Genomic DNA, 20,009 nt, shown 5'->3' with positions numbered 1-20,009 from the left:
AAATACAACTATAAACTAGAAAGGGCTTCTATGTCCCCATGCAAATATGCATTTCACTGGGTTTTTTTAAAAGAGATTCTTTCCCTTCACTCTCTAAATGGGAGTCCCTCTCAATCAAAAACAGGTGGTTGTTTGTTTTTCTATGTTGAATACAAAATGAGAATGTATCTAATGAATTAATAAAGCTCCAAATAAATAAACCTTTCTATTTATAGCAATATTAAAATAACACTGAAATGCAAAGTGGCTAAAACACACTACAGTGGTACCCCGGGATACGAAATGACCGCGTTACGAAATTTCCGGGATACGAAAAAATTAGATAGGAAAAAACTGTTCCGGGCTTACGTTTTTTTTTTCCGGCTTACGAAAAAAAATTTGGTGCTTTTCGGCACTTTTTCGCACGAAATCGCGGCTTTCCAGCGCTAGCGGCTATGGCTTTTTCGGGTTGCGAAATCTTTCGGGTTACGAACGGCGCCGCGGAACGAATTAAATTCGTAACCCGGGGTACCGCTGTATATTGCAGCATAAGCTAGCACATGAAAGGAAACAGAATACAATTTCACCTATACATACAAAACTAAATGTGCTTTGACAGAGAAAAAAACCATGTGCAGCTCCAGAAGAAAGGAATAGGAATGGGGGCAGGGAGAGCCTTAACGTCTATCAAATAAATGACTTTGAGAAGCTTGTGTGGAAATTAATTTGTTGAAAAAAACCTCTTCAGTTCAATTTGTTGAAAGATTCAAGTTTGAAAGGAAACTTAAACAATATCAGTTAAAGAATTGCTTCACTTTTTTTAATTTTTGCCTTCATACTAATTCTGCGAATATATGCTGAAATAGATAATACAGCAAGTTAACGGAAGTATTTTGAGACACCTAATAGGAAAAGCTTCATTTTTTTCCAGTCTCATTTTTGCATGATGTGAGCACATGCACACTTTTCTCCAGTTTTGAAATTAAGGGCATAATTAAGGATGTTTTTACCTGTATTATGTCTACATAGAATTGGTACACTGTATAACTATTCACAATTCTTATCTATTAATAGGTTCAAGCAATTAAACTTCTAGTACGTTGGCTCTTGGGTATGAAAAACAACCAGTCAAAATCTGCAAATTCCACACTACGGTTATTATCAGCGATGTTGGTCAGTGAAGGAGACTTGACAGAACAGAAGAGAATCAGGTGCGGGATTTTGAAAATTATTTTGAGGTTATTCTAGGAAGATTCATATTTGTGCCCCAGTGCAGGAGGGGCCATTCATAGCTTCCACAGGTGGGTTCCCTTTTTAGACTGGAAATGTGGATGCAGAGTAGATAGAGTAGATATCAAATATTCCGTGCAATACTGCTTCCTTGCACCTAAGTGTGGTTCAGACAAGCCATCTGATTTGTCTTGCAATATGAGTAGGATCATGCAGTTTTTTGAAAGCATCAGGTAGTATACACACTAGAGAACAAATTAATGAGCAGTTTTTAAGGGAGCTGGAAAGGGAGCTTCATGTGATGTTCATTTTCAATTTACTGTATATCCCACCTTTATCCAAGGTGGCTCAGGCCATAAATTAAAACAAACTATGGCTAAAAAGTAATGGTTGAAATAAAAAGTTTTAAAATAATTAAACTATCCTATTAAAAGTAGGACTAATTTGAAATACTTTAAGGATATTTAAAATGTAACAGTGTTAATAAAAGTAGAGGCTGGCCTATAATTTAATGTTGCTTCTGCAACAATTGCATAATAGCCAAAGGTGTGTCTAAATAAAAAGGTTTCCACATGCTGGCAGAACGAAAGCAGAGAAAGGATCAACCTAATGCTCCATGGGAGAGAGTTCACAACCTAGGAAAGCCACTGAGAAGGTACTGTCATGCCTCCTCACCAGATGTGCCTGTGACAGTGATGGGACCAAGATACACACCCCCTCCTGCCCCAAGGATCTTAAATGTAGGTAGATAAAGTCTTTCAGACAGTCTGGATAGTTCTATTTCAGAGATGAGCAAAATGTGGCCTACACTGTTTTTTTTTTGCAGCTCTGAAGCACCTCCTTTAAAAAAATAAAATGTATCTCTCCCCATCTGTCACTAAGAAGCAATGTCAAACTGCTAAATACACTAATACAGTGGAATTGACTAGCATACTCAAATACTTTATCACTCACCAAAAACTTTTATTTTGCAAGTACTTTGAAATCCTTCCCTGGTCAACTGGAACAGGAAACTTTTAGTATGTTGCTTCTTCTGCCACTGCTATTGTCTATGCTTCTTTACCATAGTAAGTTAATTTACAGTTCATGGTTTTCCTTTGGACATAAAACCCTTGGTTAGTTGGTAGCTGGGAATATGCACTTCCTGCTGCACAGAAATTGTCACTTCTTTTCTGTATAGTTCAAACTGAGTAGGAATTAAGGCTATATAGAACAAGCACTTATACATTTAGTTTTAACAGATTTGTAAGAATTGTGCCACCTGCAACAGAAATGGCACCAAACATGTAGTAGGCTTTGCCACTTAGCCTTCTCATCTGCTGTTTAGGCTACCATATTGTTTGGAGAGGTGCATGATCATGCCACCATACATATAATGTTCTGGTAGATATGTAACCACTTATCAGAAGGACAATTTGGCCTTCAGTGTGGCCTAAGCGTAAAGAGGTCTAACAAAACAGCCTAAATTTGGTAATGGACACCTGAAATGTGCTAGTTGACACTGTCTTTTACATGACAGTGTTGAAAGTCTGGTTTAGCCAGAAGTAGTAGTTTTTGTTTGACATAGATTTTTCATACTGCTGATGCATCTTTAGACATGGGTATAATTTCTGAAAGAAAGGAAGATTTTTTTTTTCTTTTTTATGCAGCAAATCTGACATGTCCCGTCTACGACTGGCTGCTGGCGGTGCCATAATGAAACTTGCACAAGAACCTTGTTACCATGAAATTATAACCCCAGAGCAGTTCCAACTCTGTGCACTGGTCATTAATGTAAGTAACTGTTTTAAAAGCTATGACAATTAAATCAGGAGGGGACATTTCCTATGATAAAACTTGTGTTCATTGCAGATTATTGTGCTGTATATAAATATATTTTTAAATGTTGCAGAATTACATATGCAGGAGTTTTCTTTTAACCTGATGGTCTGCTTTAGTTTGCTTCATTGCATTCATCATGTTCTTTTTTCTTGCAGGACGAATGCTACCAGGTGAGACAGATTTTTGCTCAGAAGCTGCATAAGGCACTGGTAAAATTACTGCTCCCATTGGAGTACATGGCAATATTTGCACTGTGTGCCAAAGATCCTGTAAAAGAAAGGAGAGCCCATGCGAGACAGTGCTTACTTAAAAATATAAGCATACGGCGAGAGTACATTAAGCAGAATCCTATGGCCAATGGTTAGTAAATTTAGTTAGAACTAAAATGGTCTCTCATATAATATTTTTATTCCAAATAATTTGTTTGGTCATCTATAAGAAATAAGCAATAACATTAGTATATGCATTGAGATACCACTCTTAAATTCTTTACTTTAAAGAACTTTTCTTGTAAAATACAGTAGATGATATAGATATTTCCTGTTAGCATAATAGCAAAAAATTACACACTCCAGTGATTTATATGTGTCTGTCTATATGCTGATTGCTAATGCAGTTTTTTTAATATAATGTTATTTCAGAAAAACTATTATCCCTGCTGCCTGAATATGTGGTACCATACATGATTCACTTGCTTGCTCATGATCCAGATTTTACGAAACCTCAAGATGTTGATCAACTTCGTGATATCAAAGAGTATGTGTCATTCTTTACCAGATGCTTAACAAAGTGTTGCTCTAAATGCTCTCTGATGTGATATGCCTGGACAGTCTCTAAACCCACACTTAATTTATTGATTGTAAACAGAGAACAGTATCTGTACTTTCACCAGCCTGCCTACACAATACTAGGAATTGTTTATTTTATTTCTTTTCAAGGATTTATATCCCGCCTTTCTCCCACAGCGGGATTCAAGACGGATAATAGTTGAGGAATGCTCGTTTTGGTAGTTAGATCCAGACTATTTAAGAGACTGTATCTCCCCATATGAACCTGTTAGAGCCCTAAGATCTTCAGGCGTAGACTTTCAGTCCTGCTACTATGACAGGCTCACTTGGTGAGGACACTAGAGAGAGCCTTGTCGATGGCAGCTACCACCCTCTGGCATGACCTTCCACAGGATGCTAGGCTGGCCTCCTCCCTGTTTGCCTTTCACTTGCAAGAAAAAACATTTGTATTTATACAGGTTTTTTAATATATAAACAAGACAAACAAATAAAAGTGGTTTTATATGGGGGTGTTTTAGTTATGTTTTTAACTTTCCTGTGTTTTTGTGTTAATTTTAATACTGTTTTATCTAGATGATTTTAATTTTTTTTTACATTTTTATTGTAAAGACTTTTAAAATGTTTTTATCTTGTGGTCTGGCTTGAGTCCCATTCTGGGAAAAGACAGTATAGAAATGAAATAAATAATAAAATTGGTAGTTCTTGCTTATGGATTCTCATGAATTCTGCGAAGTTCTGAATGTCATCTAGATCTAGTTTTCAAGCTGTCTCTTTGTCCCTGTTACTGAATCAACCTACAATAAAATTAAAAACTCTAAAAAGTAAGGAGGCTCTCCTGACTTCACTAGAGCCATAACAATAGAATGAATAGCACTAACATACCTGCCAGCCCTCTCCATTTGGGCAAGTTTCATTGTTGACCTCTGCATTGGCTCTTCAGATCATTTCAGACACTCAGAAATTAAGATGTAAATACATAATAATTATTTATTAGAAAATTTTCCTTCCTATTTCCTTCCTTTGTCCTAACTTGGATTCCTCACATCATAGAATCAGTGGGGTTGCTGGATTAGTGGTGTTATGGGTTTCATGGCATTTGATTATTTTGTGTTTTATCAGGTGCCTATGGTTCATGCTAGAAGTCTTAATGACAAAGAATGAAAACAACAGCCATGCCTTCATGAAAAAGATGACAGAAAGTATCAAACTTACAAGAGATGCACAGTCACCAGATGAGCCAAAGGCAAATGAAGTAAGGAATATGAAAAGAGAAGGGTTTTTTAAGACCTTACATGAACAAGATAGACAGAATGAGTCAGAAGAAGCACTAAGCCAAAATTCCTCATTTCTTTATGGAGAGTTATAGTTAGCACAAAAAATTAATCTTGCAGAATATTGTTAATTTGAAACAAGGATAAATTGGGAACAATTCCCATAAAATGGTATATGCTTTAATTTAAATGAGATGCATATTATAAAAGCTGGTAACTAGAATTGTTGCCAGCATTTTCTACAGGAGTAGCTATGTCATTCAGTCTTGTGAATTTGAAGATGAACAAATGTATTATAATTTAAATTATAGTAGTATCAAGTGTTAGGTTTTTTTTTAAAGCATGTTTTCCTTTCAGGCACTTGTAGAAAATAAGCACATATGCTTGCTTGGTTTATAGCATAAAATAAGTTCTTAATATAGTTGTCTTAGCTGATTTCTAGATGTAATAGAGTTGACATAGTCTTCTAACTTAAAATTACTAATTTTAAACTTAATTATTATCTTTTTCTTTTCAGAAACTCTATACTGTATGTGATGTGGCTCTGTGTGTAATCAACAGCAAAAGCGCTTTATGTAATGCAGATTCGCCAAAGGATCCTGTATTGCCAACCAAATTTTTTACACAACCTGAGAAGGTAACTTTGTGACATTACAAAAATAAATCTAGGACTTTTGCATTTAGATAGTTATCAAAATATGTTCCTATTCATTTCCTCTCCAGAGAAAAAAGAATGCTACAAAATTTGTCTTTTGCAGATGTTCAGAAATACCAAATCTGTATCTGTGATTGCTATGTTATATTTTTAATTGCCAAAGCAAATGAAAAACAAGCTGTATATGCCTAACATGTGAAATCAATAATATTTGTCCATAGAGACTATAATATAATGCCCAAACTGTTAAAATGTTAATTGTTTAGTTTTAGTAGCTCAGAGCATAGCACATTTTTCTTCAGTATCCTTTAAAAATTTGGATTCATGCACTATTGACGTTCTACTCCATTGCCAGTAAATAGAACCTCTCATCTCATTGAAGGTTCTACACTTATCCTGTGGAATTTTTAATGTTTTCCTACGGAACATCTTCTGTGTCCTATCGTAAATTGCTTCTGAAATGTTTCCATTTCAAAAGCAGTTTGTTGTGCTATGTGAATAGCCGTTGTTGGGTAGTAGGAGAGAAAGAGCAGGGGGGAAGTCCTGTTGAATTCCTGACCCACTTCTTCAGTTGAAAATTAGTTTATTAAAATAAACTACATAAATTCTAATTTGGAAAGACTAGAAAGAGTTTCAGATTTTGTGTGCTTCCATCAAATTACATACTCTATCTTGAAAGTATTAAACATAAAAAATAACATCCTTTTTTTCTTTTTCTTGAAGGATTTTTGCAATGACAGGAATTATATTTCAGAGGAAACAAGAGTTCTTCTTTTAACAGGAAAGGTATTGTTTGTAACCCAGTTACTACAAACACATGGAATTAAGCGCAATGGGGATAGCATGAACACACTTAAGTAAATCCCTTTGACTTCAGTGAGATTTACTTCTGAGTAAACAAATTTAGAATTACATTGTGTCCATCCTAAGCAATCCATAGGTATGGGGGTGGAGTATATTTTATTTTCTGCATCTGTATTTGAATCTGAGGGGATAGTTGTGTTCAGTAGAATATGAGGGGAAATAATCCTGGGACAATACGCTTTTAGATCATTTTAGAACTTTCTCTTTTCTGGTTAAATGCCTGCAGCCACACACTCACAAACCACAAGGTTGTGAGTTCAATACCAGCCAGGGCCTGTGGGTCAACTCAGCTTGGCATCCTTCCGTAGGTCACTAAAATGAGTACCCAGCTTGTTGGGGACAATTAGCTTAAATTTTGTAAACCGCTTAGTACATTGGTAAGTGGTATAGAAATGTACCTGATGTTGCTATTGCTAGAGGGATATATGAAGGTTTTTCAATATAATTTTAAGGCTATCTTGCATTTGGGCTTTAAATAACTGTTACAAGTGCCTGTGAATTTAGCTGTGTTTCAAGCAGCCAGTTTAAATGCTAAAACCACTGTATTACTTTAACGTAGAGAAGAATTTTAAATAAAGTTGGTAAACTGTAAATGGCATGTGTGGTTATATTTCAGACTTAATTAAGCCTATTTTTGTACATTTTAGCCTAAACCAACTGGTGTATTAGGTGCAGTAAATAAACCTTTATCTGCAACTGGAAGGAGACCATATATCCGAAACACAGGATCAGAAACTGGAAGCAATAACAGTGTAAACTCAGAGCTGAGCTCTCCTGCAGGAAACAAATCAAGGTATACTACTTTTCAGTAACAGATTGTGGCAAATCCAATAACTGTCTGCTCCTGTACCTATAACAGTGGTGATTGTGTTTTTACCTTCAGGTGTACAAGGGCAACTAGAGGCTCCCAGATGCAGTTCACACAAAGAAACACATGCACACACATAATGTGTGGTGTGTGTTATAGGGGTGTGGTAGTGAAATGTTTCGCTGATCTTGCACACTCCAAGAAGGAGAAGAAGCAGCTTTCAGCTGGTTCTTTGCCCTGTGAGTGCAAGGACAGTGGGACCAGGTCTGGGGGCACGTCTTTAGTTAACCAGCGACTGGGAGGAGCTATATCTGAGCATCTCCAATTGCCCTTCCACTCGAGTTAAAGAAAGGTACAAGGAGATACAGGATATCTCTTTTGGCAGGATTCTTAAATGTATTTGCACTTGCAAACTAGGGATCACCAGAAATTTCCTTGCCTGTCTGTGGCTATACTATATCTGCCATAATTATGTGAGAAATTACCTATCTTTATTGGTGTCTTTGTTTTTTGCTGCCCTAATATAGAAATTCAGAAGTTGTAATAATCTTTCATGCCCAGTATCCTATGAGAGCTGATTTCAGAAATGTGAATCACTCAGACTTTTGGTTCAATCCCTTAGTATTGGGCTGAAAATGCAATATTTCTAGGTTCTTACATTGTTGAAATCTCACATACTGTATAATATTAAGCTCCTAGCTAACTAAATTCTGCAATATATATGATGTAAGAAGTTCATATGACTGTGACACCATCTATCAAAAACTGACCACATATTATTGATACTGTGCAGTAAGATTGTTAAAGTAATAATACTTATTAATGGATTGGTACATAATTCCATATTCTGTAATAAAACAAGATCCAGAGATCACTTATTGATCCCCAGCCCTACTCTTGCGCGTGAATAGACATAATCCCTTATGCTACATTTACTAAAGTATCAATTGTTTAACAGCGTCATAATATCTTGAAGCATATTAAAATTAAACTCTTAAATTACTAGATTGCAAACTACTATATTTTGGTGCTGTGAGTTCCACTGTTCCAAATGCTGTCTATTATACTGCGTTTTAGAGCAGGGTGGAAATTACCCAGGTCTCCAGCTTTGTGGGTCTACAACTCCCAGCAGTTCTAGCCAGCATAGCCAATAATGAAGAATACAGTGGTCCTTTGTTATCGCCTGGGGTTTGGTTCCAGGAACCCCCCCCCCCCCATGGATAACAAAATATGTGAATGTTCAAGTTCCATTAAATACAGTGGCATAGTAAAATGGCATCCCTTATTTAAAATGGAAAAATCAAGGTTTGCTTGTTGTAATTTATACATTTAAAAAATATTTTGAAGCTGCAGATAGTTGAATCCGTGGATAAAAAATCCGTGCATATGGCAGGCTGACTGTACTCCAAATTGCAGTTGAGCAACATCTGAAGAGCTGCACAATATCCAACCTGCTTTAGGACATGTTTTTTATGTACTGTATTGCAGTATTACACCTCTATAGATTTGTGTCTATGGCCCAGGCTGCGCAAAGACAGTGGGATAGCAGCTGAGTGAACTCATTAATTGCTATTAGAAGGGGTTTTTTTCCCCTCCAAGACAATCTTTATTTTTTAATTCATTGCAGACTGATTAAGTGCTTGTGTATGCTTACTTGGAAAGTTTTTTCAGAGCAAAATGTGGATGCTGTGTAAAATAATGTAATGTAGAATAACATTTTTTAAAAGATGACTGAAAGATACATTGCACTCCCTGTGTTTTGACTGTTTTGTAGTTATGGAGATAATGATATATCAAAACTAAAGGCAAAGGACAAAATCTAGCATAGAGGTAGGCACATAGAGAAATCACTGTGTTTAAGAACATGATTCTGTGCAAAATAAAGACTAAATAAAATGTGAGTTTATTTTAAAAATTTCTATTTTATTAACTTAGCTTTTAGAGGTGGCAAAACTTTGGATGATTTTACTCTGTTACTTTAAAAAAGTTGAATGAAAGCTATCAATTTGCATGTGCATTTTAATCCATTTTTTACTTTTAATTTGTTAATTAGTTGCACTGTAAAGGGACACAGATCTTTTTGTTTCACACAGTTAGAGTGAAAAGTTATTTACATCGTTTTTTTTAAATCTTCCAATAGGGAGGAGAACACAGACATATCAGAAATTGGTGTCAGTGAAAATGATGAAAATCCAGTGAGAATTATTTCTGTCACTCCAGCAAAAATAGAACCTGTAAAGAATAAGGTATGGTTGAGAAGTTTATTTCATTGTATTTAGCTATTTTGATAATCTGCCTTGGAAGTGTTCCAGATATTTATATCTAACTGTTCCATTTTGTCTGCCACTCCATGAATATGAACTTAATTTCATAATGTTGGCAGGATACAGACCGCCCCTTTGAGGCGGCCTGCACCCGCCCCTTTCCCTACCAGATCGGGCCCTGGGCATCCGCAGCAGCAGCCCAAGAGGCCCCAATCCGCCGCTTCTCCAGGCCTCGGGGAAGCAGCAAAACGCCGCTTCTCCCTGGCCTGGAAAGGGGTGTCCTTGGGGCTTCATGCCCCAAGGACACCCCAACAGCTGCGCCTTTCTCTTCCGTATTGCTGGTGCAGCCGTGTAAAGACTGCGCCAGTGATATGCGCAGCGAAAAGGAGCTCTGTTTTGGAGCTCCTTCCAGCGCCGCTGAAAGGGCACCACATGCGCCCTGCAGTGGTGTGAGCACATCACACCTGCGTGTGTGCTGTTTGGCTGCGGCGCGGCCGTGACGTCACAATGGTGGCACCCATGTATACAGGGCACCGCCATTATTACGCCACAAGTATGTTCTAGGGTTGCGGGGTGTCTGTAAACGCCCCGAGGCAACCCTAGCACATATCCAGGCAGGTGCAAAGCGCCGTTGATAACTTTCCTGACAAGTAGTAAAAACAACTTAAAGTGAGATTATTGATATGCGTTAATATTTTCCTGATTGGTCAGGTGAAAAAAGAAACGTATCATGTTTGTATCTATATGTGTAGTTGAGCCATGTCAACTATAGGACCAGTACATTTGCTTGAGCACATGAAGTGATATGAAATATTAATTTTGCACACTTTGACTGATTTTGTCTTGTTATATGTCCATGTCCTGAACATGGTGATTTAATTTGTGTGAGGCAGGAAGCATGAGTAGCAATACAGCACAATGAACAGAATATTAAATTTACACCAAGGAGAAAGTAAGGATGTAATGGATTTTAAACATACCATATGTGCTGCCCTAAACTGTCTATAAATAGACAAAGGTAAAAATAGGATTTAAATAAATAAATAATAAGGCATTGGACCACATTAAATTGGAATCATGATATATTACAGAGAGAGAAATATCAAATGATGTTTAAAACTTTTTTTTGTAGACTGTGATATTACATTTGTTTTGAGCAGGTAAATGAATGCAGTCTGTCACAGGGTATATAGGCCTTATGGGTGCAACAGCATCTTCACTGCAGGGCTCCCTTCTCTTTACACTACTGAATATACTCAACTATACGTTGACCTCATATATAAATTGAGGGCAGGTTTTGGGCCAGAATTATGGATTCTGATATGACCTGTGGATAGGTAGAGATTAAACATAGGGGCACATAACAAAGGAGATAAAGAAGAAGAAAAGGAAAATAATCCTAAAGAATTTAGAGAATTCCAGTAGGCATAACTATTTGTGCTCACACTAAAGGCTGGATGGAGAAGGGTGTAAAGCATGGGTCAGGACAGATTATGCTCTTGCCTTAAACCTGGGGATAGTTTCCTTTTCAGATAAGAGTTAATGTACAGTATTTATGTGGATAAGTCGACACAGGTTTTTTTGGGTCAATTTTTGACCAAATTTTCTAGACTTATACATGAGTGTACAGTTTGGCCTTTCTTTACGCAGGGGGATCCATTCCAGACTCCCCCACTTAAAGCAAATACCACCTATGCTCGAACCCCATTTAAATGAATGGGGCTCGTTCACCTGGTGGCACTTGCCTGCCACAGGCACACACCCCATTCATCCCTATGGGACGTGCTGCCTCTTCTCCCCACGTAGCTTTCAGCATATGCTGAAAGCTACGTAAAGCGCACCCGCGTATGACGCAGGTGCATTGTATATAGTAATTCTCCCCCATCCTTAAGGTTATGGCTCATGTTTTATACGTGGATAATGCCATTCAGAGTTTGCTCACAAGTCAGGTTTTGAGAATTCAAAATAATATATTTTATAAATGAAATGTTGGCGGAGGGTCATGGTTTGGGAATATTAATATTCTCTTAAAACTGCAAGTCCGCCTGGACTAGTTATGTTGTGGTGCTTGGAAGGTTCCTTCTGTAGTTGCTTTTGAAAATGTGCTTATAAAATACAAGCTTTTCAATGAAAAACTAAATTTTAGGGACTCATTTGAAAACAAGATTCTCTTCTCTAGGAGATTAACTCTGATCAAGCAACGCAAGGAAATGGTAGCACTGAACGTGCGAAAAAAAGAACTGCAGCAGCAGCTGGAACAGAGAATATCCATCAAAAGACTGAAGAAAATAAAACGGATGAAACAGGCCAGCCTGCCCCTCCCAAACCCAGGCGAGGGCGCCCACCCAAGTCTGAATCTCAGGGCACCACAGCAAAAAATGTTGAAACAAATAAACCATCTGGTAGAGGACGGAAAAGGGCAGCACCAAGTCAAGAAGGTTTAGAGGCAACTAATGCCAAAGCACCAAAACAGCAAGACACAGTGAAAAAGGCAGTACCACCACAGAGACAGATTGATCTACAGAGGTAAACACACAATTTTTCTGTTATAAGAAAGGCTCCTGAATTTGTAAGAGTCCTGCCATAAACACAACATGTCTTAGGTCAGTAAATCAAAACAGCCTAGATTTAACTCTGTCACCACCTGGTATATTCATACGTATAGGTGATAAGGCTAATCATCCTGAGTTAGGAGAAAAGTTAGAAATATAAAGGCTATATATGGGTTTTGTTGGGATAGCTGCAATTGTGCACTGTCTTGCATACTGTTCCCTGTCCTGTTATTTGACTTCTGCACCTTGTTTCTCTGGGTGAGCTACATTGTCAACATTTTCTCTGTTATATTTCTATAATACTAATCTCAGCCTTTCACCAAAATTCAAATACCTAAGATTACATGTCTTATTAGTCTGTGCATTTTATTTTCAGATGTAAAATGTTATGAATCAGGACATTCAGATTGTTGGGATGGTATTTTACCATAAAGATCCTCCCCCTCACCTGACTAATGTTAAGGAACATCGGAGTTGAGGAGTGCAGAAAACAAAACAAAAAAGCTATTCTGTTGCTTAAAAAATGTTAGCCTCTCCAGCTGACGCCAAGACTTGCAGCCAACACTGGCTACTTCTAAGTAAGAATGGGCCCTTGGTATCCACTGGTGTTTGGTTCCAGGATTCCCCCATGGATCCCCAAATGCATGGGTGTTCAAGTCCCATTATATACAGTGGCATAGTCAAATGGTGACCCTTATATAACATAGCAAAATCACATTTATTTATTTATTATTTTACTATTTTTAAACCATGGATGGTTGAATCTGTGGATAAAGAATCCATAGATATGGCGAGCTGACTGTAGCCAGAAGGTCTTGGTGGCTCCTGGATTCTTTCTCTTGTCTCAGTCTAATGTGGCAACTATAGGAACTTTTCATTCTCTCAACCCACAGTCCTTTGGGTTGCAGCACCTTGAGCAAGTTCCAGAGGCAGGAGCCGCAAGGCTTTTTTCATTACTTTTCTTGTTAGATGTAGACAACTACAACCCTGGAAGTGCATTCTGCACCTTAAAGTTCTCCTTTGCCATTATGTCTCTCATTTTCTTCTGCTTAGGTTGGAAAGCAGAGAAATGTTATTTAATTTCCCTGATGCCCGAGGGTAAGCAAAAGTAGGAACTTGGATAGATTTTTACTCTTATGTATGCTGCTCTTGCTTTTGCATGAGCAAATTGGAGTAAGCAGCAGAATATGGGTGGGGAGACTCTATTCAGTCCTCTGGTGTTCTTCATAATGGAGTGGAGGCATCAAAATACTCCTTTGGCTATGCTGATTCTAAATGGGAAAAATTAAGTTTTCATAGTTCCACAAACCCACTCACCAGGAATGGCTGCCCTTCTGTCTGGCAAATAATTCTGAAGTGGAAGGAGCACCTGTATTGGATGCAAGAGAGACTTTGCCCAGAATCCTGTTGGAGGAGTGCTGAGGGACAAAGGAGAGCATAGTGGCATACATAGGGAGTGGAGAGAGTTTAGCTCTTACCCCTAGTAGCTTCAGCAGATGTGCTAGAAGGAGAAGAAGGTGCAGCCTAGAGCCAGCCTCAAGTCTTGGCCTCAGAAAGTGGAGGAGCTGAGGACACTGCCCATGCTCTTGCTCTTTCCCCTATTGAATCTAAAGGATTTTATTCCTTTTTTGGCCTGATTCTTTCCTCCTAGCAACCCTGTTCTTTCACTGTCCTAATTTTATATGGGGGAGGGGGGGAGAAGGATGGAATTAAGATGGCTTGTTCTTTCACAGAAAAAGGTATGTGGCTGGAATTTCTTGAAGCTGTCTTCCTGTGGGGCCAGGGAGTGTGGTAAAAGCATGCTTTTTTATTTTTGGTTTTTGTTTTACACCAGTGTGAGTGAGTGTACATTCGCTCACAAAAAAATGAAGGTGCTTTACTACTCCTGGGTAGAAGAAGAGCCAGCCACTTAATTTCTGTGGCTCTCCCAGAAAATTATTTTATTCAAGCTGTGGGTCATTCCTTAGTCAGAGGCAAAAACACCAACCAGGGAAAAGTCTGTCCTGGAATTTTTTGCTCTCTGAGTAGCAGGTGGATAGTTTCACTCCATTGCTAAAGCTGTGTGTGTGGTGATGGAGATCAGACCTTTTTCTTTAACTTCACACTCCATTAAGTATTTACAGATGCATAGATGGTGATTAGATGTCCACAAAATATGAGGCCTATCCATCCACCCACAATTGAGGAAGAATATCTTTGGGCCGGAACAGACTGGTAAAATACGCTGTCTTCCCAGCAGTTTGGGGCATGGCATATGCACAGTGCATGCCCCCAAGCCGGCAGGAAGCCGCCATGAAGCTGCCATGAAGCCGCCTGGCCATTTACACGGCAGCAGCTTTTCGGCACTCCGGTGGCACAGTGTTCAGACACTGCACACTGCAGGAGCGCCAAAAAGCCACAGTAGCAGCAGAAAGTGCACCCTTTTTCCGGCACAAAAAGGAGCAGCATTTTGCTGCTGCTTCTTGAGTCAGAAAAAAGTTGGATTGGGGCCACGGCATGCGGTTGCCACGGTCCCAATCCAGCGCTCAAAGGGGCAGCATCATACCGCCCCTTTGGGACAGTCTGGTCCAGCATTTACTTCATACTAATAAAGTGTTTACCCTGACCAAAAGATATTTTTGTGTACAAGGAACTAATGAAGGAGAACAGGAATGGCATGAAACACTTGCTGCATTTAAATTTCTAGATGTTCAAGAGAGTAATAATTACAAATAAAGACTGGTTGCAAAGTCTGGCAAATATATGTTGCCTTCTTGTTGTATAGCAATTTGTTTCTGAAATGCTGAAGAGGGGAATATTGAAGACTAATGTGGGATACAGGTCTTGTAATCAATGAAAAAAGTGTAAAATTCTAGTAAAACTATACTTTCCCACTCATCTGTAAATTACATTGATATAGTCTAGAGAAGTTTGTTGTTTCAAGGGGGCTTTAAAAATAATCTGTATATATTGAGTTCTGGAAAACAGCAATTACCTTTTCATTTCAAAGGATCCAAACACAATTCTTAGCTTGGTTTAGTTAGAATTTTACTCCCAAATGATATTACCATTCTAACATTTTTCAGAAGCCAGGTGCTGGGAAGTGATGGAGATTCAGTGATGGAGATAGAATCAAGTCCTGGATATTCTCCAAATGAAATGGATCTTTTTAAACTTTGTGAGAGCAGCCAGGAAGACACTGAGGATACAGATGTAACAGAGGGAGGCTTCCTGAAGGTGCAGCAGGCAGCTTATACAGGGCTATGTTGTTGTTTTTTAAACCATGGGTTGGGCGGTGCTGAAAGGAGGTGGCAGTAGTCAGGCATATGGAAATAAATGCTGAGCATCACAATATAATTGTGGCCCGATTCCTCTTGGTAGTACCAAGTAGAATAAACCCATTTAATCAGTGGGATTTACAGAAGGTGGAACTGTTACAGCTAGAACTAACCAACAAGTTTTAGGCTGTGTGTCTAGTTAATTTAGCTCTTGCAAGATGATAACCCAGGAGTAAATAATACTGTCCTTTACTGGACATCTTATATAAGAGGGTGCTGAAAATTTCTTGGCCCAACCAAGAAGGGAAGGACCTCAAACCATGACACTTACGTGTTTTTTCACATATTCACCCCAAACTTTGACACACATGGCAGATCATTTTTCAAGATTCTTTAACTCTTCCAGGGGAAAAAACACACACCTGAAATACTGCTCTTCTGCTGCTATCACCTCTGGATCATTTGAAAATTTCCTTCCTTTCAAACTCTTTTTAAGGTTTTGAAACAAGAAATAGTCAGATGAAGTAGCGTGGATGAAAAAACATCTTTGCTACTTCCCTCACCATTTTTCCTTTAATGCCTACTTTAATTGGCACAGCAGGTTAGAGTAGCATTCTGCATTAACTATTTGGCCCTTTTGAAGATAGTCAGTCATCAAAATACCTTCCTTATCCCAAAACAAAAAACAACTTGTGGCCATGACCTTTCCTGCTGACCTTTGTGTCTTGAATTTTTTTTTGCCATGGAGAACCTAATTGCTTCTGCTGCCAGAACTGTTGTTCAGTCTCTGGATCATAGTGATATAACCATGTTTCATCAACAGTGACTAGTCACTGCAAAAAAAAAGATCACTAGATCTCTCAAAATAGCAACTTGGAGGTATCGGCTTAAGTGTCATTTCTGATCAACAGTCAAACATTTTGGCATCCCTTGGCTGACAGCTTCTGCATAGCCAGTTGCTCATGAATTATAAACCCAATGCAATCCCAGGATAACTCTAGTGTCTCAGCAATTGTTTCATGTGAGATTTACTGATCTGCCAAAATCAGATCATGAACACGCTCAATACCGTATATACTCATGTATAAGTCAACCTTGTGTGTAAGTCGAGAGCGGTTTTTGGGGCCAAAATCATGGATTTTGATATGACCCGTGGATAAGTTGAGGGTCAAACAATGGAGCATGTTACAAAAGATACTTGGGTACTTGGAGGACCGCCTCTCCCCATATAATCTGCCCTGCGCTCTCAGATCGGCCGGGAAGCAATTGTTGAGGGTTCCTGATACGAGGTACACCGTGACTGCACAGAGGGCGTTTTCCAACTCAGCCCCACAGCTTTGGAACTCTTCCCGGCGAGCTCCGCTCGGTTACCTCCCTTGACCTGTTTAGGAAAAAGCTGAAGACCTACCTCTTCCAATAGGCTTTCCCCTAGGCTGTGATATCTGCTCTCTCCCCGTTACACTAGCACTTTTGAGCTAGCTATTGTGGTTTTAATGTTTGTAATTTTTATCTTGTTTTTAAATATTGATGTATTGTTTGAGATTTTACAACGCAGATACTGTTGTAAATTGTACATTGTTTAGTACCCCTGTTGTAACCCGCTTTGATCTCCCTGGAAAAGCGGGCTATAAATAAACAGTATTATTATTATTATTAAGATCTAAAGGGGGAAACAAAGCACCACTTTCCTCCCTATATCTCCCTCTCTGGACCTCTCCCAAGGGTCACAGTCTTGGCATGGAAAGGGGGAAACAAACCTTGGCGCGCGCGCACACATTCTTCCCCTTAGCAAAAGCATCTCCAAGGCCCATGGCTTGCAAAAGGGAGGACAGACTCCACTTTCTCTCTCTGCTCTTCACCCCCAGGACTCCCAAGGCTCATGGCTTGCAAAAAGGAGGACAGATCCCCCCCCTCTCTCTCTCTCTCTGTCTCTCTCTCTCTCTCTCTGCCCTTCACCCCCAGGACTCTCGAGGCTCATGGCTTGCAAAACTGGGTACAAGCCTGGGCATACTCTCAGTGTGTTTGTGTGCCTTGCCTCAGCAGCTGCCTCATAACTCTGGCTGCGCAAGAAGGCTGAGAGGGATAACACACACGGAGAGAGAGAGAGGAGAGCGCGCCGAGGATTCAAATTGGGAGCTGTTACAAGGCTATAGAGGAAAGTGGGCATTTCTTCTTTCAGGAAATTTATAAGCATTAACTTATACGTCTACCCATGATTTTGGAGTCCATGTTGAGGCATAAATTTCTCAACTTAGAGTCAAGTATATTCGGTAGTTTCAGGAGTTGACACTATTTAAGGCCTTCCAGACTTTGCTGCATCTTTGGTCTCAAAATCACCATGAGAAAGTTGGCACACAACTTCTTCACAGTTGAGTGTGATGGGCACTTGTCATTCAATGTTTGTGTCATACATGCATGGATTTTCTTTAGAAATTAGAGCTGGATGCCTGCAAATTGGCAGTTTACAGTACAAAACAATCTTTCAATCTACAGTGACAAAATTATGATCAGAAGTGGGATGTTGGTCAGGCCAAGAACTTTTCAGCACTCCCTTGTATAATGATCCTTTTACATTGTTGCAGGGATAACATATGTGGCACTTTGAATTTAAACCAGTGTTCTCTTAAACATATTGCTTGGCCTGCTATAAATACCAATTTCCTACAGTGACATTTAGAGGAGACCTTTATCTTTGACACATAAATGTGAATTAAAAAACATAATTTGCAGCACAATCCTATACATGTATATTTAGAAGCATGTCTCGCTGCTTTCAGTGGTGCTTAGCTTTAGGTAAGTGTGTATAGGATTGCAGCTTCATTAAAAGAAACCAGATATGCACTCAAAGAAGCAAAATTCTTTTTCTGATTAGATTTTGTTTCCAGTGAGTTTTGACTTCTAATTATCTTTTTTCCTCCACAAGGTAAAAAGAAAAATTCCTTGCAAAGGAAGGAGAGAAGGGCCAAATGAAGGCATGCTCCAAGCTTCTGCAAAAACCAAGAAACTTCCTGTATAGGTGCTGAAATTGCTTCAGATCACACAGCTTTCAGCTCTGAAAACAGAAGGAAAACTGCTTCCCTTTCAGATGAAATTAATCTGCAGAAACTCTTGAGAGAGGCTAAAAGCATCTGTACTTATTTCCCCTGAGACTTTTTTTATGAAAAGTCAATAATTAAGCAAATTGCTTAACACTTGATTCCAGTCTCTGCATATCTGGAATTTAAAAGTGTTTTACTCCATTAATTTTCATGCTGCATTTTTTTTTAGAAGAAAGTCAAAGTGAGGTCCTTAAAGCAACGTTAAAAATTCTCAGACCTAGAACCAGGTATTGCCCACCTCTTTTGAAGAAAAAATTGAAGCCTACTGAATGATTTTTAATCCAAGACAAGGAAAATACCTGCATTCTCATCTTCCTTTTGGAGACTTTTATGTATAATTCTTTCCAGCAAAGTAAGATGTACAGATTTTAGTTCCTGCTATGAGAAGTCACATAGTGGCAATTTTTATACATGTTGCTTTCTGACTTTTATCAGAGTGGGAAACTAATCACTTGATTGATTTGCAAGTAGACATTTCATTTTTTTAATTTCCCCCTCCATTTTAGTTTAATATAATTTGCAATAAATGTACATATTGTTGGTTGTTTTATAAAACATATATCACTTCTAAATGGGTTGACTCCTGTAGTTCTGTTGGGATATTCTAAATTTGGAGTAAGGGAGGAAAGAAATCCCAGCATTTGATTTTATAATGTTTGTCACCAGATTTTTATTATTGATGTAAAAAATCAATTTTTAAAAATAGTTGGACTTTTGGCAGCTTTGTAAGGAACGTTGGACATGTTTAGGATTGCTCTCAATTTTAAGCATTGTGCTGATTGAAAGTAAGTCTTGTTTTATGTTTTTGTCTTCCTGTCCCAGCTCATTTTTTAATGTTTAATTTAGAAGACTTGCATCAATATTGATTTTTTTGGCATTGTTCAATCTACAGTGTACACTTTTATGTACACGTGATCATATTTAAGTTTGTTGCATAAAATAAATGCTTCTAGGTGTCACAATGGTATTTTTTATAAAAAGTATTAGGACTCTTGCTTTACCACCGTTCTAAAGGATGTCGACATAACATGTAAGTCAATACAGACTTTAGTGAAGTTTAATGATAGCTCTCTGGCTTCAGTAAATGGATTGGGAAGGCATAGATACATACCAGTAGTCAGCAAAATGTCTAAATGAAGTTTCAAAAATGCCTCACTGTTCCAGCTCTCTTCACAGCCGATATGTCAAGTCATGCAAATCTATCTTCAGAACAGGAGAAACTTGAAGAAGCGCAGCCTGGCATCTGTGCATTAGTTAAAACTGAATTATGTATGGTATGGCAACTTGATTGACTTGAGTAAACACAACAGCACCAAAGAACTGCTAGTTTTGAAATGAGGGAAAATAACAAGTAATGGGAGCATGACAGTTTACTTTGGGGAGTGTTACATCTTGACCACCACCACCCCAAATTAATAACAT

The 20,009-nt window shown here is 38.5% G+C and overlaps 1 protein-coding gene across 3 annotated transcripts in view; it reads left to right on the top strand.

Annotated features, from left to right (window-relative positions):
• Positions 1-19,544, top strand: part of PDS5A (PDS5 cohesin associated factor A) — a 64,034-nt gene extending 44,490 nt beyond the window's left edge. For 2 of the 3 annotated variants that reach the window (XM_042467676.1, XM_042467677.1), the window contains exons 23-34: positions 1,054-1,190; positions 2,859-2,982; positions 3,186-3,390; positions 3,672-3,786; positions 4,938-5,070; positions 5,607-5,726; positions 6,468-6,530; positions 7,256-7,401; positions 9,557-9,662; positions 11,860-12,206; positions 15,298-15,448; positions 18,413-19,544. In XM_042467676.1, coding sequence (XP_042323610.1) covers positions 1,054-1,190; positions 2,859-2,982; positions 3,186-3,390; positions 3,672-3,786; positions 4,938-5,070; positions 5,607-5,726; positions 6,468-6,530; positions 7,256-7,401; positions 9,557-9,662; positions 11,860-12,206; positions 15,298-15,448; positions 18,413-18,505 — 1,740 coding nt within the window. In that variant the 3' untranslated portion in view covers positions 18,506-19,544. The remainder of the gene's footprint in view (positions 1-1,053; positions 1,191-2,858; positions 2,983-3,185; positions 3,391-3,671; positions 3,787-4,937; positions 5,071-5,606; positions 5,727-6,467; positions 6,531-7,255; positions 7,402-9,556; positions 9,663-11,859; positions 12,207-15,297; positions 15,449-18,412) is intronic. The other variant, XM_042467678.1, reaches the window with a different exon arrangement.
• Positions 19,545-20,009: the final 465 nt, after the last annotated feature.

This window comes from Sceloporus undulatus, chromosome 5 (genome assembly GCF_019175285.1).
Source record: "Sceloporus undulatus isolate JIND9_A2432 ecotype Alabama chromosome 5, SceUnd_v1.1, whole genome shotgun sequence".
Lineage (NCBI taxonomy): Eukaryota > Metazoa > Chordata > Lepidosauria > Squamata > Phrynosomatidae > Sceloporus > Sceloporus undulatus.
The sequence above is the reverse complement of the archived record's forward strand: the minus strand, read 5'-3'. Positions and strand labels throughout refer to the sequence as shown.